The sequence below is a fragment of the Leucopleurus acutus genome (genome assembly GCF_964270905.1).
Source record: "Leucopleurus acutus genome assembly, chromosome: 11".
Taxonomy (NCBI): Eukaryota; Metazoa; Chordata; class Mammalia; order Artiodactyla; family Delphinidae; genus Leucopleurus; species Leucopleurus acutus.
In genome coordinates this window covers 12,886,971-12,909,841 of record NC_139152.1, presented here as the reverse complement: position 1 = coordinate 12,909,841, position 22,871 = coordinate 12,886,971, and the positions used below count along the sequence as shown (strand labels likewise).

General features: G+C 36.4%; 1 protein-coding gene across 10 annotated transcripts in view; it reads left to right on the top strand.

The window, feature by feature from the left end:
• Positions 1 to 22,871, top strand: part of EPS8 (EGFR pathway substrate 8, signaling adaptor) — a 247,205-nt gene that overhangs the window by 155,107 nt on the left and 69,227 nt on the right. For all 10 annotated transcript variants that reach the window (XM_082850613.1, XM_082850621.1, XM_082850619.1 and 7 more), the window contains 2 exons: positions 18,525 to 18,598; positions 20,841 to 20,914. In XM_082850613.1, the coding sequence (XP_082706739.1) occupies positions 18,525 to 18,598; positions 20,841 to 20,914 (148 nt within the window). The remainder of the gene's footprint in view (positions 1 to 18,524; positions 18,599 to 20,840; positions 20,915 to 22,871) is intronic.

Genomic DNA, 22,871 nt, shown 5'->3' with positions numbered 1-22,871 from the left:
AAGATAGGAACCATGTATATTTCGTTAATTGTGCACCTAGGGTCTAGAGCTATCCTGTCTAATGTTGCCATTGGCTATATGTAGCTATTTGCATTTAAATTAATTTAAATCTAGAAGAATGCAAATTTCAGTTCCTCGGTGGCACTATCCACACTTCAGGTGTTCAGCACTTGTGCTCAGCTACTGTATTGAACAGTGATGATACTGTACTTTTTCAGCAAAGCTGGAAGTTTTATTTGACGGGGCTTATCCAGAGCACTGATAACTATGGAATGGTTACATAGTAAATCCTTGTGAACAAGTGAATGAATGAATGAATGAGTACTGCTGTTGGCTCATGCCAATTAACACTGGCTGAATCTTGTTTGATGCATTTACAGAGGTCATTCTGATTTTTAATTCATCAGTGTTGACATACCCCCAGCCAACTTCAAAATACTGGATTTATCATTAGTTAAAGGAAAGTATACAACGGTGGTTAAAAGCATGACTAGTGATCAAATCTTAGACATGCTACGTAGGTATCATGACCAAGTTACCTTTGCTTGTAGCTTTTGTAAGTCACAGATTCCCCATGAAAATGGGGATAATAAGCTCTTCTAACCTCATAAGGTGGTAAGAATTACGTAAGATAATGTACAAATAGTGATTGGCACAGTGGCCGACCCATTAAAATGCTTAATGAATAAGCATTATTATTATTATTTTTTACAATAGTGAACCGAAATATGTCTAAATTGACCCCAGTTCATGGATAATTTCTGGGTTGGTTATAAAGAACTTCACTGCTAATTTTGAAAACGCACATTGTTATAATTTGGCAGACATTTTCAAAGGTAGTACTATCCACAGTCAAAGCTTATACTTATTATCTTTTAAATGTGAAATTTCATAGCCTTGATTTAAAAACTTTTCCCATCGGACTTAATTTTTTTCTTCCTTTAATTTTTATGACTATGTAAATATCTAACCTCTCAAGGAAAGAAAGCTTCACACTACTTTTATAGGCAACTTGAATTTTAAAACTAATGCACAGATATCTGTGACTTTTATTTTGGGGTAGCTCACAAAGAATTTGTTTCCCAGATATATTTATTAAAAAGGGCTTCTCTTTGGAAAAATATATTTAAAAATCCATTTAATTAAAATGAATAAATTAGTGGTTATTTACCTAAGGATGAATTTCAGGTTTCATTTAGGAACCTAACTCTGTTGTGCATTTAAAGCTATGATATAATTTCTGGAAAAACATTTAAAGAATTCTTCATTAACTGTAATGCCTGAGTTAGCTAGAGATATTGCCCACTTTTACGTATTATAATGTTGTTCCTTTCCTGGAATTTGAAAGTAGCGTTTGTTTTTATAAAAATAGCAGGTGGTTAAAGGTACACTACCAAAATATCACCTGACGTTATGTAGAGTAAATCTCCTTCATTTTTTGTGCTTTCACTCTGGCTGTTATGGTACTTTTATTTTTAGTATAAACTTGTACTCATATTTCTCCGCCACCTTAACCTCTCAAGTTCATATTACAGGTGACTTTGAATTTTTCTCCTGAGTTTTTCATTAACAGATATTTGTCAATGTTTAGACAATGAAAATACGTTAGAGAAAGCAGCAGATTAAGCACATACATATATTCCAGTCTCTCCAAAAAAATAAATAACTAAATAAATGACAATGAAGGGATTTGAAAAATGCAGAAAGTCAGTGAGACCAAGGGACTCTGGAAAGTCCAGGGATGATTGTAACTAACCTACACATCCTGAGAAGCTGAAACCCACGCTGCTAGGGAGAGACACTGAGGTTCACTTCAGAGCCTCGGAAAGACTCAACAATGAGGGTGAGGCTGAAACAGGAGGATGAGTGTGTTTAAATGGAGCTTAGATCCCAGATGCCTCCCCACTCTCCAGCAGGATTATTCCGTGGAGAATGTGAAGTAGAGAACTCTCAAGTGGGAGATACCAAGGCACATACGGAGGTGGGAGGATTAAGGGAAAAACTTACTAAGCAGTGAGACACCCTCAGGGTACTTCTACTCCTCCCCAAATTTTGGCAGATATGTATTCTCCAGGGATGAAATTGGAAGATGCTTCTTTGAAGAATCTGATCTATCTGTGCAGAAGACCTGTAGGTACTGATGGTTGGGGAGGTCTCCCAATGGAACAGCCCAACCAGATTGCTCTGTAGTGAAGCTCACTTGTTGAGAAGACCCACCCATTGACACAGACTTTCCAGTCAGCTATTTAGTGCTCTACCTTCAAGATGAGGAGCGACCAATGATCACCAGACATTTGAAGAAATCCAGAGACCAAAACAAACCTGGAGAAAACAAGGAAATTGCCAGAAATAGAGATGATGACTTGAGAAAAACATTTTTAAATACAATCATTATTCTCAGAAACATCCAAGAATACATTGCAGTTAGGAAATAAGAACAGGTGCTATGAGAAAAGAAACATTTAGGGCATAAAAATGTACTTCTGGAAATAATTGAAAATTGATAGAGGACATGGAAAAATTAAAAAGTATTTTGAAGATAAAGTTGAGGAAGCCACTCAAAAAGTAGAACAAAAATAACAGGAAATGGAAAACAGAAGAGAAGAGACAAGAAAATTAGACACTCAGTCCAAGAGGTCCTATTCTGAATAACAGACTTTTTTAGAAAAAGAAAATTAAAAAAAAAAATGTTGTAAATAAACTACCAAAGAAATAAGTCAAGAAAATTTCCTAGAATTTAAGGACAATAATTTTCAAATTTGAAAAAGCCTATTGAGTTTCTAAAGTATTGAATTTTTTAAAAACTCCTACACTGATGTAGTCATGAAATATCAAAACATCAGGGGAGAAAATTGACGATCCCCAAACTCCAGAATTGCAGAAAGACAATAAAATAGTCCCTTACAAAATACTGAGAAACAGAATGGCACCTGACATTTCAGGAAAAACACTGAAGACAAGAACAATGCCTTCAAGATTACAAAAATAATTTCCATTATGGAATTTGAAACCAAGACAAACTATTGATCATCTACGAAAGTACTATAAACATGTCTTCAATTATATAAAACTTCAGAAATTATTTTTCTCATCATACTCTTTGTCAGGAAGCTCCAGAAGTATGTGCTTTTCCAAGATAAGAAAGTAAAAATAGGAAAGGGAGAGACTCGGGATCCAGGAAACAAGGATCTAAGATAGGAGAAAGATGAAGGTAATGAACAAGATGTTGAATTTGGGTACCACGACAAAAGCTGTGCAGGAGGCTTAGAGAGTCATCGATTCCGACTGTGACAGGAATATATAGAGATCAGAGAGAGATGCCCGCAGAAAGATAAAAATGATGGAATAGATGGTGTTTAAATGTACTCAAAGGAGACACTTCTGGTGGAGAGTAAAGGGATGAAATTAATAAAAGTACATAGGAGAACTAAGGGTCGAAGGTAAAATAATTATTAACTCTAATAAAGAGAAAAGGTTGTACCAAAAAAAAGGAAATTTAACCCTAGCCTACTGTGAATGGCAATTGCGCAGACACAATGCACTAAACTTTGGTCTAACCAAATTTGATATAAATGTAACGTTGCCTTCTGTGATGTGCATTCTCACTCTATCTCCAGCTTCATCCTCATTACTTCCTACTTCTTAAGTTATTCTAAGTAACTGAATTGCTGGTGGTTTCCTAACTGCATGAAGCTGTTTCTTGTCTTCACTCTTCCCTTTTCTCTTCTGGCTTACCTGGCTCATGCATCAAAACCTGAAGGAAGGCTTTTAGGAACTGAATGCCCTCCCCTTCCCAGCAGGAGGTGCCCACCTTGCCTTCTGCCTGTCCACTTGCCACATTGTACTATAAACATACATTTCTAAAGGTCTTTATCTTGCCTTCTTTGATTCAGTCCTTTGAGGGAGATTTTGTTCTGGAGACCCACCCCGACTCTAGCTTCTCCTGAACTTTATACAGTGCTGTCCTTACATTGTCTGTAATATGCTCATTTCCTAAATACACCTTTTCTTTCTTTCTTTTCCCTAAAATGTCCTTGTAAGATGGGCAAGTTTTCAAGGAAGTCTTTGTTAGTCACAGGTCTGCTGTGAGTTGGTTGGGGTGCCAGGGATTTGTTTTTTTAGTAAAAGTATCTACTGGCAATCAGTTCTTTTCATATTCAGCCAAATGTAGATGATTACTGGAATTGGCTTTGTTTTTGGACTATTCCTGGTTGCATCGCTTTCTAACAGCGTATTAGGACTGCCTCTATTTCTGAAGATAAATGAAAAACAGTATTTTGAAAGGAGTGCATTTTTATATTTGTCAACAAAATATTGAGCTGTATTGAATAATAGGAATAAGAAGCAGTTAAGAACGATCTGAGAATTTTACCTTATCTGCCTAGTCATGAACTTTCCATGGGCTTATAAAGTTATGTATATTGAACTTGGTACACTCTGATACCTAAAGCAGTACACAAGGTATTCTATTAGAGCAAAATACATGGCCCTGTGTAACCATTATGCTGGTGTTTGGATCTGTGAAACCATATCTTGCTAAAACATCAAACAAATTGAAATAATGAATAGTCTTTGATAAGATATGGGACCTCTATGACTTCTTATCAAAATAATCAATGTTTGAGTGGTATGGCAGGCAGGGAGAGATGAAGTTGAGATGACAAGTAGCATCTTTTTATAAAATATCGGAGAAGCAGTTTGGGAGTGATGTAAACATGTACATTGTAATGCATCAGAAAGCTTGATTTAACCTTCATTTGTACAGAATTGCATTTCTTAAAAAAAAAGTCCTGTATCGTTTAACAATTAAACATTTTTATTTCTAATAACCTTAGGGAGATGTATTTATGTTTTGGAAAAGTGGGATGCTTTCAGCATAACAGTTGCTTAAAGGTGACAGTTCCCACTTTGTGGGTTGTGACCATTTCTAAAATGATGTTGTACAGTTTGTAAACCATTGGTCCTCTTAAGGAGCTGTACTGAAAATTCAGAGTGAATCACCTGCCGCGTTTAGTTTATTGTTTAACATCCGTTGCTCTAGGTAATACCGAGGAAGGTAATCGTGTGGCAACAGGGTAGTTAAATATTAAAATGTTATATCTTATCCGTGGGTTAGAACGCTTCTCACTGTACCTGTAAGGTTTTTGATTTACTATTTTTAGGGGCCATTTAATTACATCATAATGAAATTTGAATTCAGGAGTTTCGATTTCATTAAAGATAATTTTAGAACATATTTTTCTATCTCTCCACCCAGCTGGGTTGCGTCAGGCCCAGATAATGCTTTGTTTGCCTTTGTAAGATACATTGACCTGTACTAATGTAGCATATGGCACTACTAGGGAAGAAGGAAGTTTAGCAATAAAAATATGTCGTATGAGATCCTAATTCCTCAGTGGCTTTTGTTTTGCATTAGTCAATGGCACAAAGGTTAATTTTGGAAACCGTCCACCAAGGTTCGTAGAATACTCACCCTCAAGGTTGATTTACAAAAAGTAGAGATTTGAAAGAAACTTACTGGGGGTGGGGTAAAAATTACTGAGATGGTCTTCTCGACTTATTTTTCCAAAATGTTCTTCTCTGAATTCTGCTCAATTGAGAAATGAATTGACAGAAAAAGTTATAGTTTTATTTTTACCCTGAGAGAAAATGTCCATAGTGAATATTCTCCTACCTCTTCTTGAGAATCTATGTCTAACAATTTTTGCTTCTGGAAAGATTTGAACTTCTTAGATAATGTTTACCTTTTAAAGTTCTGATCATCTTTTGGTGGTGGTAGCTAGGGTTTTTGTTAAGGGCTAGGATCTCTCTCATGCCCTGATTTCACTTGCTTTCTTTCTCTCTTTTCTTTCTCCCTCTCTTTCTTTCTTTTCTTTCTTTTCTTTCCTTTCTTTCTTCCTTCCTTCCTTCCTTCCTTTCTTTTCTTCCCTTTCTTTCCCTCTCTTCCTTCCTTCCTTTCTTTCTTTCTTTTTTAGCAGTATTCTATGCCCAGCACAGAACTAAAGCTAACTCAGATCTTGTCTGAACCAACTGAAACAGGAGTTTTGCAGGCAATGAATCATCAAGAGTTTTTATTTGGTGAATCTGAACCCTTCTTTTTCCTTTCTCCATCTTTTCATTTCAATATAAAAAAACAGAATAAATAAATGGTGGTGAATATACCAATCTCCCATGTAGAAGAATTCCAAATAATTTGTGCAGATACTCCTTCCTCAAGGAGGTGGAGCAGAACTCTCCACCCCTTAAGTGTGGGGTGCATATAATGACCTCCTTCCCAACAGGCCTGTAGAGTGGTGGTGAGGAAAGTCACTTTATAGTGGGGAAACCTGACAAATGCTGCTTCAGTCAAGGACCAAGGTCAGCATAAACGATGTAGAGTCATGCTAACAGCGTGTAGTCTTGGCGTGATGTGATGAGAATGGCATATATCTCTGTGGTCTTCCTTTCCAAAACCTGTAACCCCATTCTAATCATGAGAAAAACATCAGTTAAACCCCGACGGAGAGACATCCTGCAGAATATCAAAATGCAGCACTCCTCAGAAAACTGACAGGGTCATTATTGCAGATTGAATTGTGTCCCTCCAAAAGATATGTTCATATCCTACTGCCCTGTACCTATGAATGTGACCTTATTTATTTATTTTTATTAAAAATTTTTAAATTGGGGCTTCCCTGGTGGCGCAGTGGCTGAGAGTCTGCCTGCCAGTGCAGGGGACACGGGTTCGAGCCCTGGTCTGGGAGGATCCCACATGCCGCGGAGCAACTAGGCCCGTGAGCCACAACTACTGAGCCTGCGCGTCTGGAGCTTGTGCTCCACAACAAGAGAGGCTGCGACAGACCTAACACAGCCAAAAATAAATAAATAAATTTATTTAAAAAAAAATTTTTTTAATTGAAGTACAGTTGATTTACAGTGTTGTGTTAGTTTCAGGTGTACAGTAAAGTGATTCAGTTATACATATTTTTTTCAGATTGTTTTCCCTTATAGGTTATTCCAAATATTGAGTATAGTTCTCTGTGCTATACAGTAGGACCTTAACAATGTTTTGAACTGAGATATTAGTCATTTCCTGTGTTTAATATCCAAGCAGTGTATATGCACTGATGATGTCATCAGTGCAACAAGAATTAGAGGGAAATACTCAAATAGTACTAATAGGGTATATATGATTCTTCTCTGTACTAGGCCTTCCTATCAAATCTATCACAATATTACACATATAATTATGGCGAAAGTGTTTCTTTTTAGTTGTTCATTAAATTTTTTTCATGCAAACCTTCAATTTTTATTTTTTTATTTTATTTTTCAAACAGAAAGTCACAAAAATTATAGTCATCCTCATCAGTTCACTGAGTCCCATGTAATTAATTTTTTTTCATCTTGATCTTTCGTTAGCACTTTTATGAGTTCATCAGTTTTCCATTAGAGTTCTGAAAATGCTTATTCATTCAGTTCAGCAGTATAGTCAGTTACCAGAGACCTGTACTTGTCAGTCTTTTCCATGAATTCCTTGAAGACGAAACCTTTTATAGGAATATTTTTGCAAAAGCATCAGAGTACACCCAGAACTGTCTGTAAATGACAAAAGACTTAAAAATGACCACAGTTAAAGATTTGATGAAAGTTCATGATAATGCAATTGAGAAGGAAATTTAGTTATTTCTGAGATATATATTTTAAAATAATAACTAGAATTATGACTTATAACATTATACCAGAACATATAAGATTTTTAGGAATTTCATGTAATGTCTGAAACATTTATATTAACATCTTTCCATGCAAATAACCCAAAGAACGTTTAGTATTAGTTGTTTTTTTTTTAATTTTTGAATTTTATTTTATTTTTTTATACAGCAGGTTCATATTAGTCATCAATTTTATACACATCATTGTATACATGTCAATTCCAATCACCCAATTAATCACACCACCATCCCCACCCCCCTGCGCCTTACCCCCCCTTGGTGTCCATATGTTTTTTCTCTACATATGTGTCTCAACTTCTGCCCTGCGAACCGGTTCATCTGTACCATTTTTCTAGGTTCCACATACATGCATTAACATACGATATTTGTTTTTATCTTTCTGACTTACTTCACTCTGTATGACAGTCTCTAGATCCATCCACGTCTCAACAAATAACCCAGTTTCATTCCTTTTTATGGCTGAGTAATATTCCATTGTGTATATGTACCGCAACTTCTTTATCCATTCGTCTGTCGATGGGCATTTAGCTTGCTTCCATGATCTGGCTGTTATAAATAGTGCTGCAATGAACATTGGGGTGCATGTGTCTTTTTCAATTATGGTTTTCTCTGGGTATATGCCCAGTAGTGGGATTTCTGGATCATATGATAATTCTATTTTTAGTTTTTTAAGGAACCTCCATACTGTTCTCCATAGTGGCTGCATCAATTTACATTCCCACCAACAGTGCAAGAGGTTTCCCTTTTCTCCACACCATCTCCAGCATTTGTTGTTTGTAGATTTTCTGATGTTGCCCATTCTAACTGGTGTGGGGTGATACCTCATTGTAGTTTTGATTTGCATTTCTCTAATAATTAGTGATGTTGAGCAGCTTTTCATGTGCTTCTTGGCCATCTGTATGTCTTCTTTGGAGAAGTGTCTACTTAGGTCTTCTGCCCATTTTTGGATTGGGTTGGTTTTTTTTTTTAATATTGAGCTGCATCAGCTGTTTATATATTTTGGAGATTAATCCTTTGTCCGCTGATTCATTTGCAAATATTTTCTCCCATTCTGAGGGTCATCTTTTCATCTTGTTTATGGTTTCCTTTGCTATGCAAAAGCTTTGAAGTTTCATTAGGTTCCATTTGTTTATTTTTCCATTACTCTAGGAGGTGGATCAAAAAAGGTCTTGCTGTGGTTTATGTCAAAGAGTGTTCTTCCTATGCTTTCCTCTAAGAGTTTTATAGTGTCTGGTCTAACATTTAGGTCTCAAATCCATTTTGAGTTTATTTTTGTGTATGGTGTTAGGGAGTGTTCTAATTTCATTCTTTTACATGTAGCTGTCCAGTTTTCCCAGCACCTCTTATTGAAGAGACTGTCTTTTCTCCATTGTATATCCTTGCCTCCTTTGTCATAGATTAGTTGACCATAGGTGCCTGGGGTTATCTCTGGGCTTTCTATCTTGTTCCATTGATCTATGTTTCTGTTTTTGTGCCAGTACCATATTGTCTTTAGTACTGTAGCTTTGTAGTGTCGTCTGAAGTCAGGGAGTCTGATTCCTCCCACTCCGTTTTTTTCCCTCAAGATTGCTTTGGCTATTCAGGGTCTTTTGTGTCTCCATACAAATTTTAAGATTTTTTTGTTCTGGTTCCGTAAAAAATGCCACTGGTAATTTGATAGGGATTGCATTGAATCTGTAGATTGCTTTGGGTAGTATAGTCATTTTCACAATATTGATTCTTCCAATCCAAGAACATGGTATATCTCTCCATGACATCTGTTGGTGTCATCTTTAATTTCTTTCACCAGTGTCTTACAGTTTTCTGCATACAGGTCTTTTGTCTCCGTAGGTAGGTTTATTCCTAGGTATTTTGTTCTTTTTCTTGCAGTGGTAAATGGGAGTGTTTCCTTAGTTTCTCTTTCAGTTTTTTCATCATTAGTTTATAGGAATGCAAGAGATTTCTGTGCATTAATTTTGTATCCTGCTACTTTACCAAATTCACTGATTAGCTCGAGTAGTTTTCTGGTGGCATTTTTAGGATTCTCTATGTATAGTATCATGTCATCTGCAAACAGTGACAGTTTTACTTCTTTTTTTCCAATTTGTATTCCTTTTATTTCTTTTTCTTCTCTGATTGCCGTGGCTAGGACTTCCAAAACTATGTTGAATAATAGTGGTGAGAGTGGACATCCTTGTCTTGTTCCTGATCTTAGAGGCAATGCTTTCAGTTTTTCACCATTGAGAATGATGTTTGCTGTGGGTTTGTCGTATATGGCCTTTATTATGTTGAGGTAGGTTCCCTCTATGCCCACTTTCTGTAGAGTTTTCATCATAAATGGGTGTTGAATTTTATCAAAAGCTTTTCCTGCATCTATTGATATGATCATATGGTTTTTATTCTTCAATTTGTTAATATGGTGTATCACATTGATTGATTTGCATATATTGAAGAATCCTTGCATCCCTGGGATAAATCCCACATGATCATGATGTATGATACTTTTAATGTGTTGTTGGATTCTGTTTGCTAGCATTTTGTTGAGGATTTTTGCATCTATATTCATCAGTGATATTGGTCTGTAATTTTCTTTTTTTGTAGTATCTTTGTCTGGTTTTGGTATCAGGGTGATGGTGGCCTCACAGAATGAGTTTGGGAGTGTTCCTTCCTCTGCAATTTTTTGGAAGAGTTTGAGAAGGATGGGTGTTAGCTCTTCTCTAAATGTTTGTTAGAATTCGCCTGTGAAGCCATCTGGTCCTGAACTTTTGTTTGTTGGAAAATTTTTAATCACAGTTTCAATTTCATTACTTGTGATTGGTCTGTTCAGATTTTCTGTTTCTTCCTTGTTCAGTCTTGGAAGGTTATACCTTTCTAAGAATTTGTCCATTTCTTCCAGGTTGTCCATTTTATTGGCATAGAGTTGCTTGTAGTAGTCTCTTAGGATGCTTTGTATTTCTTTGGTGTCTGTTGTAACTTCTTTTTCATTTCTAATTTTATTGATTTGAGTCCTCTCTCTTTCTTGATGAGTCTGGCTAATGGTTTATCAATTTTGTTTCTTCTTCTCAAAGAACCAGCTTTTAGTTTTATTCATCTTTGCTATAGTTTTCTTTGTTTGTATTTCATTTATTTCTGCTCTGATCTTTATGATTTCTTTCCATCTGCTAGCTTTGGGTTTTGTTTGTTCTTCTTTCTCTAGTTCCTTTAGGTGTAAGGTTAGATTGTTTTTTTGAGATTTTTCTTGTTTCTTGTGGTAGGCTTGTATAGCTATAAAAGTCCATCTTAGAACTGCTTTTGCTGCATCGCATAGGTTTTGGATCATCGTGTTTTCATTGTCATTTGTCTCTAGGTATTTTTTGATTTCCTCTTTGATTTCTTCAGTGATCTCTTGGTTGCTTAGTAACGTATTGTTTAGTCTCCATGTGTTTGTGTTTTTTACGCTTTTTTTCCCTGTAATTCATTTCTAATCTCATAGTGTTGTGGTCAGAAAAGATGCTTGATATGATTTCAGTTATCTTAAATTTACTGAGGCTTGATTTGTGACCCAAGATGTGATCTATCCTGGAGAATGTTCCGTGCGCACTTGAGAAGAAAGTGTAGTCTGCTGTTTGGGGATGGAATGTCCTATGAATATCAATTAAATCTATCTGGTCTGTTGTGTCATTTAAAGCTTGTGTTTCCTTATTTATTTTCATTTTGGATGATCTGTCCGTTAGCGTAAGTGAGGTGATGAAGTCCCCCACTATTATTGTGTTACTGTCGATTTCCTCTTTTATAGCTGGTGGCTTTACCTTATGTATTGAGGTGCTCCTATGTTGGGTGCATATATATTTATAATTGTTATATTTTCTTGGCTTGATCCCTTTATCATTATGTAGTGTCCTTCCTTGTCTTTTGTAACATTCTTTATTTTAAAGTCCATTTTATCTGATATGAGTATTGCTACTCCAGCTTTCTTTTGATTTCCATTTGCATGGAGTATCTTTTTCCATCCCCTCACTTTCCATCTGTATGTTTCCCTAGGTCTGAAGTGGGTCTCTTGTAGACAGCATATATATGGGTCTTGTTTTTGTATCCATTCAGCGAGCCTGTGTCTTTTGGTTGGAGCATTTAATCCATTCACATTTAAGGTAATTATCGATACGATGTTCCTATGACCATTTTCTTAATTGTTTTCGGTTTGTTTTTGTAGGTCCTTTTCTTCTCTTGTGTTTCCCACTTAGAGAAGTTCCTTTAGCGTTTGTTGTAGAGATGATTTGGTGGTGCTGAATTCTCTTAGCTTTTGCTTGTGTGTAAAGCTTTTGATTTCTCCATTGAATCTGAATGAGATCCTTGCTGGGTAGAGTAATCTTGGTTGTAGGTTCTTCCCTTTCATCACTTTAAGTATATCATGCCACTGCCTTCTGGCTTGTAGAGTTTCTGCTGAGAAATCAGCTGTTAACCTTCTGGGAGTTCCCTTGTATGTTATTTGTCATTTTTCCCTTGCTGCTTTCAATAATTTTTCTTTGTCTTTAATTTTTGCCAATTTGCTTACTATGTGTCTCGGCGTGTTGCTCCCTGGGTTTATCCTGTATGGGACTCGCTGCGCTTCCTGGACTTGGGTGGCTATTTCCTTTCCCATGTTAGGGAAGTTTTCGACATAATCTCTTCAAATATTTTCTGTGGTCCTTTCTCTCTCTTCTCCTTCTGGGACCTCTATAATGTGAATGTTGTTGTGTTTAATGTTATTCCAGAGGTCTCTTAGGCTGTCTTCATTTCTTTTCATTCTTTTTTCTTTATTTTGTTCCACAGTAGTGAATTCCACCATTCTGTCTTCCAGGTCACTTTTCCGTTCTTCTGCCTCAGTTATTCTGCTATTGATTCCTTCTAGTGTAGTTTTCATTTTAGTTATTGTATTGTTCATCTCTGTTTGTTCTTTAATTCTTCTAGGTCTATGTTAAACATTTCTTGCATCTTCTCGATCTTTGCCTCCATTCTTTTTCCGAGGTCCTGGATTATCTTCACTATCATTATTCTGAATTCCTTTTCTGGAAGGTTGCCTATCTCCACTTCATTTAGTTGTTTTTCCAGGGTTTTATGTTTTTTCTTCATCTGGTACATAACCCTCTGCCTTTTCATCTTGTCTATCTTTCCGTGAATGTGGTTTTTGTTCCACAGATTGCAGGATTGTAGTTCTTCTTCTGCTTATTAAATTTTAGTAACAAATATTTTTCTTCATCTAATTGTTAAACCAATAACATTCTGAATTGAACATATATTTTCCCCCAAATTATGATCTTACCTATAAACAGTGAAACATTTTTCTCGGAATTATAAAAAAAGAGGAGTCAAGTTAATTATTTTAAGTGATTACAAGGTATTGTGCCTTTAAGGCAAAGAATTACTCTTTCTACATCGATATTGGCCTTGAGAAAATATTGTGCTTCCATATGGCCTAGAAATTATTGTGACACCTTCACAAGTGTTAGCTACTATTGTCATCATCATTATTATTACTGTTATCATAACAGTTTACTGTTATTAGTTTCCTAAATTTATTCACACACACAAATTCTTTATTACTAAATATTAGACCAAATGACACAGAGAAATAGAGAAGGTGACATCTCTACAGACAACAGTACTGGTAAGATGTATTGAAAATTACTCCTAGAAGACACAGAAGGAGACAGAATATGTGATGATTTAGCAGGTTTAAAGCACATTTTTTTGTCTTTTAGTAAATTAAGCGCAATCACTAGTAGACAATGTCACAAAGCATTGGTAGAAATTACATTTCAACGGTCTTTTAGTTAAAACCCTAAATAATGATGGTAATCAATCTCCTCACCCCTATCTTGGTTATAACTTAGACCCAGAGATGTGACTTAAACTGAAACTGAAATACAGATACTTCAAGATAGGTACACTCAAACAGACTAACAAAAACTTAAATAAACAAAAAGGTGTCTGTGACATTTTTCTGAGAGCACAAGTCATTGTGTGGTAGCTAGATTGGGTAGACGGGATTCTAACACTGCGTGATGACTGCAAACTCATTCATCAATTTGAAAATTGATACCATATGCAAGCAAGAGTGAAGAAAAGAAACGGAAATATAAATTGTTATTTATTTATTTATATTTGGGATCTTAAACTTTCCAATACAATTTTAACTTGCTGGTTTAGCCTTAATATAGCCTCATTTGTTTCTGCTTACCATGATTTTCATACATTCTATTTATTTTCCTTTGAAAATTTCAGTGTTCAACATTTTGGGTATGTTGAACTGAGATCTTAAATTTACCACTTTATTTGCTGGAGAAAATAAGGAGAAAATTATAGTAACTATGACTTACAAGAAATGTTTTCATAAGGAAACTGATATTCTTATTTCAGATTTGTTGGAAGCTATTATGAAGATTTTAGTGTACACGTTTTTGGAATTAAGTAGTTAATATAGTAGAGTTAACTGAATTTGTGAGTCCTTAAAAGTAATGAAGAGGGCTTCCCTGGTGGCGCAGTGGTTGAGAGTCTGCCTGCCGATGCAGGGGACACGGGTTTGTGCCCCGGTTCGGGAGGATCCCACATGCCGCAGAGCGGCTGGGCCCGTGAGCCATGGCCGCTGAGCCTGCGCATCCAGAGCCTGTGCTCCGCAACGGGAGAGGCCACAACAGTGAGAGGCCCGCGTACCGCAAAAAAAAAAAAAAAAAAAAAAAAAAAAACGTAATGAAGAAAAACTTTGTCTCAGTTTTTAAGTTGTTTTAAGAGTTAATAAAAATAAAAGCAGCTGATTTCTCAGTAAGACTGATGGTTCTTCTATATTATATATACATATAGTCCATATAGGTATAAATTGGATATGTCTCTTAAAAGCCTAAAGGGGAGAAAACATTTGTAATTGTTTCCTTTGCAAGGTGTGCCCTGCGTTGCTGTGTTTAAATATCTGAAACCTTCTATATTGCTACCTGAGCATCTCTGACAAATGACACTATGGTTGCCAAAGAGAAAAGTTTCTATATTTAAAATTCAGTTTAGCAAATCAACATTTTCTATTCCCGTTTATTCTATTCTCTTATTCTGACAGATCACTATTTTAAAGCAAAACAAACCCCGAATTTATTTGACTGTCATGAAGAATTAAACATGAAAAAGATGAGACGGTTATGGCTATCTCTTTTCACTAAAACCACCTGCTGTGGGTTTAAAATGCAAACTAGATCAAAACGACTGCAAACCCTGGGGGTTTAATTTATGTGCTGAATGAACCAGCTTGTTTTAAAAGAATACTTCTTTTTTTTTTTTTTTAACTTTAGAAGAAACTTGTACATCTATCTCATTTGATCTTTCACTGGCCCTGTGAGCTAGAAAGACCAAGAATTATCTGTATTTTACTGATGAGAAAATTGAGACACAGGCTTAATTGACTTCCTTTCGGCTAGCTAGTGCCAGAAATGGTGTTAAAAGTTCCAGGCGTCTGTGAAAGCCTCTGTCCTAACCTTTAGCTCTAGATCCATAATGTTATCCCAGGCCTGTGTCCTGGCCCAAATTCCAGAATGTAACAGTGATGTGCTCTCACTTGATTCTGTAGACTTGTGAGAGCCAATTGTGAAATATTTAGGATTTTGTAAGCTGCTGTTAAACCAATGCTAGCTTGAAATGGGCCATGGTGGGAATACTTATACCAAGGAAATCAGGAAGTACTACAAATCAGGGGTTTATTTTTCTCCGGAGAATTGGTTTACCTCTGTATACTGATTGTATCTAAGTATAAATTGAAGGAAAATAAACAACAATAATAAAAACAAATGATAATATAGTACAAATGTAATGTAATTTTATGGATGCAATACTTGGTTAGAGGTCAATATTTCTTTGTTCCTTAATTTGGAAATTTGCTTCTAAGCTGTGAATAAATATGGACAAGACTTCAGGAAAGGTTGAATTAAATGAGCGTTTTGGGTTTCCCTGGTGGTGCAGTGGTTAAGAATCTGCCTGCCGATGCAGGGGACATGGGTTCGAGCCCTGGTCCGGGAAGATCCCACATGCCATGGAGACGCTAAGCCTGTGCCACAACTACTGAAGCCTGCATGCCACAGCTACTGAAGTCCGCACTCCTAGAGCCCGTGCTCCGCAACAAGAGAAGCCACTGCAGTGAGAAGCCCACGTGCTGCAACGAAGAGTAACCCCCGCTCACCACAACTAGAGAATACCCGCACGCAGCAACGAAGACCCAACACAGCCAAAAATAAATAAAATTAAAAAGTACTAATAAATTAAAAAAAAAAAAACTTGAGTGTTTTGAGGACCTTTATAAATCCTATCCATTCTTTAAGAACTAGGTCAAGTCCCAGCCCTTCAAAATATTGTGGCAGTTGCCTTGCATTTCCTACCTCAGAACCTCTAGTAGGTTTAAAATAGAGCCACATACATTGGGACTTATTTACTGTGTGTTTCATATGGATTGGTTTTGTCTCCTTAAGAATACAGTAAACTCTTTGAAGAGTAGGACATGGACTCTCCTTCCTTCTTTCTTTATTTGAATTAATATTTAATTCAAATATTAAATATTTTGTACTATTCTTACTGCTTAAGAAACAGCAGTCATCAAAGCAGCTCTGCCCTTATGGAGCTTAAAGTCTAGTGAAGAATCAGGAATTAATTTAAACAAATGAGAAATTACAACTGTGGTAAATACTTTGAGAAATTGTGTATTGTGCTGAGAGTATCTGATAGTGGTGGGCTTTTATCTATTCACAGAGGTCAGTAAATGCTTCCCTGAGGACACGGTGATTGAATTGAAATGTGAAGAATGAGAAAGCATTAACTGGAAGTTACTAGGTCTTGAATGTTCTTTATGCAGGCTTTCTGTGCCCTCCCAATCTGAATTAAGTTCCCATATTATATACCCCCCCCCAAGTGACCCTGAATTTTCCCTTTGTGATAGTAACAACAATTTAAAATTTTATATTTATTCACTAAATGTTGTTTTTCCCACTAGACTATTGGCCCAAAGCTAGGACTATGTCTCTTTTGACCACCTTGGTAGTGCCAGGATCCATCATAGTACCTGACAGTTAACTCACACAGTAGTTGTTAATATTTCTACTCTTTGCCTTTGTCTTATGATAAAGCTGGGCTATGTCCTACCTGCCTCTCAGTTATTGAAAAGACATAGTAATGTAATGTATACAGAAGTCAGAAAAGTAAGACAAGATCCAAAATAGTTTAGTGCCACAGAAAGCAGGAAGGGCCACATGTTCAGGGGTGAATAGAAGTAATTCAGGTGTAGCTGTACTGTCGAGGAGAAAAAAAAAGGCCGTTGGATTTGGCAGTAAGGAAGTTTTACTTATTTGCATTTATCTTGTTTGAAGGAAATTTGTTTAATTTGTGAAACAGATTAAAAATGGTTTCTGAAGATAAATTTATGGTGTTAATTTAAAAAGTTTTCTTGTGAAAAGTAAAAGTTGTGTAAATGAATACCGTCTTGAAAAAAAAGGTGTATCCAAGTGTATATATAGGATGTTGTCATATGTACTTTGAAAGAAGGAAATAAGAAAATGGAAGGAAGGGAGGGAGGGATGGAGGAAGGAAGGAAGGAAGGAAGGAAGGAAGGAAGGAAAACTAGATACAGGAAAAAAGACTGGAGGAAATTGACAGGACTGTTAAATGGTTATTTTTATTTATTTATTTATTTTAACATCTTTATTGGAGTATAACTGCTTTACAATGGTTTGTTAGTTTCTGCTTTATAACATAGTAAATCAGCTATACATTTACATATATCCCCATATCCCCTCCCTCTTGTGTCTCCCTCCCACCCTCCCTATCCCACCCCTCTAGGTGGTCACAAAGCACCAAGCTGATCTCCCTGTGCTATGTGGCTGCTTCCCACTAGCTATCTGTTTTACATTTGGTAGTGTATATATGTCCATGCCGCTCTCTCACTTCACCCAGCTTAGCCTTCCCCCTCCCCATGTCCTCAAGTCCATTCTCTACGTCTGCGTCTTTATTCCTGTCCTGCCCCTAGGTTCTTCAGACCTTTTTTTTTTTCAGATTGCGTATATATGTGTTAGCATACGGTATTTGTTCTTCTCTTTCTGACTTCACTCTATATAACAGACTCTAGGTCCATCCACCTCACTACAAATAACTCAATTTCGTTTCTTTTTATGGCTGAGTAATATTCCATTGTATATATGTGCCACATCTTCTTTATCCATTCATCTGTCGATGGACACTTAGGTTGCTTCCATGTCCTGGCTATTGTAAATAGAGCTGCAATGAACATTGTGGTACATGACTCTTTTTGAATTACGGTTTTCTCAGGGTATATGCCCGGTAGTGGGATTGCTGAGTCGTATGGTGGTTCCATTTTTAGTTCTTTAAGGAACCTCTGATGGTTATCTTTAAATGATAGGGCTCCGGGTGATATTTTTCCCCTCTGTACTTTTTTGTATTTTGTGCTTTTCCATATTTCTCAAGTTTTTTAATTTTATGAGCTTATATTACTTTCATAATGAAACATTAAACAAAGTAACATTTCATAAAACTGCCAATGATGAGGTTGAGGGGAATATAGGATTATGTTTTTGTAGTTAGAGGGTTCAGAATTATATTTAAAATGTTTCTTTTTTATATTTGCTTACAATTTTAGTATATTAATGTTAAATGCCAATTTAATCTTTGCTTATATGTCCATCTGTACTTCTGGAGCCTGAGCTCTTTGAGGGTGGAGATCTTTATATTTCTAGCATCATCCTGGAAGTGACACATAGTTTGTTGAATGAAAAACTTTAAAACTGAGATGTCTCAACCTTTTTAATGCCTTCAATCTATGTACCTTTCTTTTTTCAGAACATTAAAGTCATAATGAATGGTCATATTTCTAATCATCCCAGTGGTTTTGGAATGTATCCATCTCAAATGAAGTAAGTTGGAAATTTTATATTTAATCTCTTGGTTTTTTAAATTTGATTTGGTGGTTTTAATTGTTTTGTATTTTCAATGAAAAGATCTCTTTCATTTCTTTATGTAGTTCATTCCTCAATATATAATTTCTTTCTAACACTAAGATACGTTATTGTTAAAAGTTTACTGTGTCTCTTAAGAAAAAGATGGTTAAGTAATATCAACCCCAATGATAGTGATCTAATAGAAGACATTTGGTTCTGGTATTTTATGTATTATTGCTTTCCATAGTTGCATACATACTCTACTTCATAGCTTTCACTTTCTCTGGAGCATTCTTTTTTTTTTTAATTAATTAATTAATTAATTTATGGCTGTGTTGGGTCTTCGTTTCTGTGTGAGCGCTTTCTCTAGTTGCCTCGAGTGGGGGCCACTCTTCATTGCGGTGCGCGGGCCTCTCACTGTCGCAGCCTCTCTTGTTGCGGAGCACAGGCTCCAGACGTGCAGGCTCAGTAATTGTGGCTCACCGGGCCCAGTTGCTCCGCGGCGTGTGGGATCTTCCCAGACCAGGGCTCGAACCCGTGTCCCCTGCATTGGTAGGCAGATTCTCAGGCACTGCGCCACCAGGGAAGCCCCCTGGAGCATTCTTTTTTTGTTATTCATAAAATATTTGCATTTGAGGAAAGTTAAATGTCATCTAGTCCAGTCTCTCAAGATATTTACCATTGTGTAAAACAAAAAGAGACAAGTCCCTATGGCTTTAGATATAATTTGAAATCACCGCCCTGACTTAAGTGGCCATTGCCTTATATATTGTGGTTAATATTGTTGTTATTTTGTATTGGCCATCATGGTATAGAGTTCATTATTTTTCACAACCACGTTATTCACATTTTTCAGAACCAGGTTGTTCACATTGCTTCACCTTTCTCTTACAAAGATGATTGCAAATCCCTTTGGTGTTGGTCGGTAAGAGACACCAGGGGAGCATGTCAAGTACTATCTTCATCTTGTCCATCAATTTATTCAAGCCAGAAAGTTTTGCCACACCCTCAATTTTTTTCTTTTTCTTATAACAAATATCCATTTAATCATGAATTTATTATAATTTCTTCTATTAAGGAACTCTTGATTCTATCCCATACTATTCTTTCTTTTCTAACTTTATTTGTGGCCTTTATCTCCTACCTGAATTTTTGCAGCACCTTTCCATCTGGTTACCTTGCCATTAATTCCTGGATTATCTTTCTTAAAAAGTTGTTTGGATCATGTTACTTCCCAGTATAAAGATATTTACTCCATCTAGAGAATAGAAATTTAGTCCTTAAGCCTCTATTTGCCTTCCCTACTTCTCGAGTCATGCATCTCTTCCAATCCCACTAGATGCTTTTCCCCTCGGGCGTCATGCTAGTTCTTGAGCCAGATCTACATGCTTTTTCCTCACTTAATTCTCCGCCTGCCTCTAGAACTGCTTTCCATTCTTTTAGATTCTGCTTAAATGCCAGTGAAGCCTTCTTGGGCATCCTTATAAAAATTTAGTCCTTATTTGATGTTATATCTATTAGTTTAACCCAGATGTCACATTCTGTTGTAACCATTTTACTTGTTTTATTTTATTTTTAATTTATTTATTTATCTTTTCTTAACTTTTTTTTTACTTGTTTTATTAACAGTACCCTCCCCCCCGCCCCGCCTCACCCCTCATTCTTCTAGATTTTAGGGCTTAGTAAATGTTTACTGAATACATTTTAAAAATTCAAATAATATGTTTGCTTCACATAACAGCAACAGTAAGCTAGAAGTACCAGGTAAAGCTGGTCAAATTTAATGATACCGTGTTATTTTCATTAACTGCATTTTAAGTATTTGTGAAAGCAGTGTCTGTTTCGTTACAGTCTAAATGACTGAGAACTTTTTATGGTTGGGTCACTGCTCGCAGCTCAATTCAGTATGGCAGACTTAAATTTTTCTAAGGCAGCTTCAACCTTGTTGAATCCCCCTGGCTGCGGTTCTGACTAGATGCCTGAGAGGTTGCCGTTTGTACCAGCCTCCATCCACGGTGGGTCAGGATCCAATAGCCTATTTCTTGACTGGATCAGTATCTGGCTCTATTTTACAGAGCCGGTTGTATAAACTCTATATGTTCTTTAAAAACACATGGTGATTGTGGTCCACTGGAATTTTTATTTGTAGTTTTGACATTTTATTGCTTACTTTGGACTTTAACTCAGCACGATGACCTTTTTTTTTTTTTTTTTGCAGTGGCTACGGATCACCACCCACCTTTTCCATGGACAGAGAACACAGTTCAAGAACAAGTGCAAAGGCTCTCTATGGTATGTTTGTGTATTTAATGGGGTATAATTCTATTTCTAACTACTTACTTTTTATGAATGACTTGTTCAAAGCCGTAGCTTGAACCCATGCCTTGTTTATATTATTGGGAATGAAGTAGCGATTGATAGATAAGGATTATTTTAAAAATAATTTTTACAGAAGCTACCAACACCGTTAATCTCTGCTGGCTGTACAGATGAAATGTATTCAGTACTTTCTAAGGAGTCTTTTTGCACGGTACCAGTACCTTAGGTGGATTTTCCCATCTAATTATGTATGATATGTTTGTTTAGGTAGTATTACAGTATGACCAACAGCCCTTATATAATTTCTTTCAGATCCTTCTCTAACTTCCATTGTCCTCCCTCTATTGTCTCACTTATAAATACTGGGGTTTTTTTGTAAACTTCAAATATAAAATAGAAGTCAGTACTACAAAGAAGTTAAGGACTCCTGAAATATACCACATATGTTTAGGAAGGCGTTTGCTTTCACAGGGTCTGCATGGCCTTTTATTATTATGTAACCATAAAGAATGAGACTAGTATTGTGGTTAAGAGCAAAGACACTGGAGCCAGACGTCCTGGGTGCAAATCCAGTTATCAGCTGAGCAAATTACTTTACCTGTCTGTCCCTCATTTTGCTTGTGTGTATAGTGGAGATATCTTGTAGGGTTGACAGGAGAATTTAATGAGTTAGTACATGTAAAATGCTTTGAACAGTGCCTGGCAAGCAAAAAACACTGTATATATTTGCTATTATTGTTATTATCTACTATAGGAACCAATAGCATTTTCTAAATTTGAAATTCGTTTCTTTTTACGTCACCTAGAGCTACAGTATCTTGGCTGTGGTAAGAATGACTCATTCTAAGGTTTTGTGATTCTTTCTCTGCCTATATGTCCAGTGACTAGACTTGAGGACTCAAATGATACAATCATAAAATGGATTTTATACCGTACACAGGTACATTTTCTTGGGGCCTTGTCAATCTGATTAGCGTTGGTTTCAGTTCTCTAGAGTACGACATTGTGACATTCTTACCATGGCCTAGTCATTATGAACTGTATATCTAGAGTATATATTCAACAAATACTTATTTTGTGATTAGTATGTGCCCAGCACAGGGCCAGTAACATATGGTCCTTGACCCTAAGGGACTTGCACTCTACAGAACGATTTGAAGAAACTGAAAAGGGAAAAACTTTTTTTGGTTTTTGCAAAGATAATCAATTCCTTCAGTCTTTCATTTCTAGACAGAAGGTTATTACGTGTTTCTGTGTGCTTGGCCATGATCTTCACAGTGTCTGTTTCCATGTCCTTTGATTCATTTCAAAGATGAATAGGAGATGGTCATTGCTTATGCACTGTCTTGGTGAGGTAGACTCGTGCATGTATTGTTATAATAAAGTGCTGGATAAGCTTGGATGGCAATGTGTATGAGTGCAGATGGAGGATGTGGGCAGGGTCAGCTCTTCTATGTGGGCAGGGCAGGTAGGCAGGAGGGATTTCATAGAGAGATTCAGCTCTGAAATTCTCCAGGCATTTGTGGGGCTGCTGTAAACAGCTGTATGAACCCTTTTAAACTAGACTATAAGCTCTCTGAAGGTGGGTCACATTTGCCTTGGTTACTTCAGGATTCCCTAAGCTTAGCACAGTGGCTAATGTATAACTTATGCTCAGTAAATAACTGTAAAATGAATATAATGCATCAATGAGTTGCAAACAGTTAAGTGTTAACTGGAGGGCTCAAGGTGGTGCACCGGGAAATAAGATGGGAAAAATAAACATGGACGACATTGGGAAAAATCACACTAAGGCATTTGGACATTGTTTACAAGGAATGGCCACTGAAGTGTTTTAACTGGGGGAATCATAGGTCATATCCATCCTGGATCACTCTGGTAGCAGTTGAGCATGGATTTGATGAGCATGGATGGAAGTAGGTGAATCAGA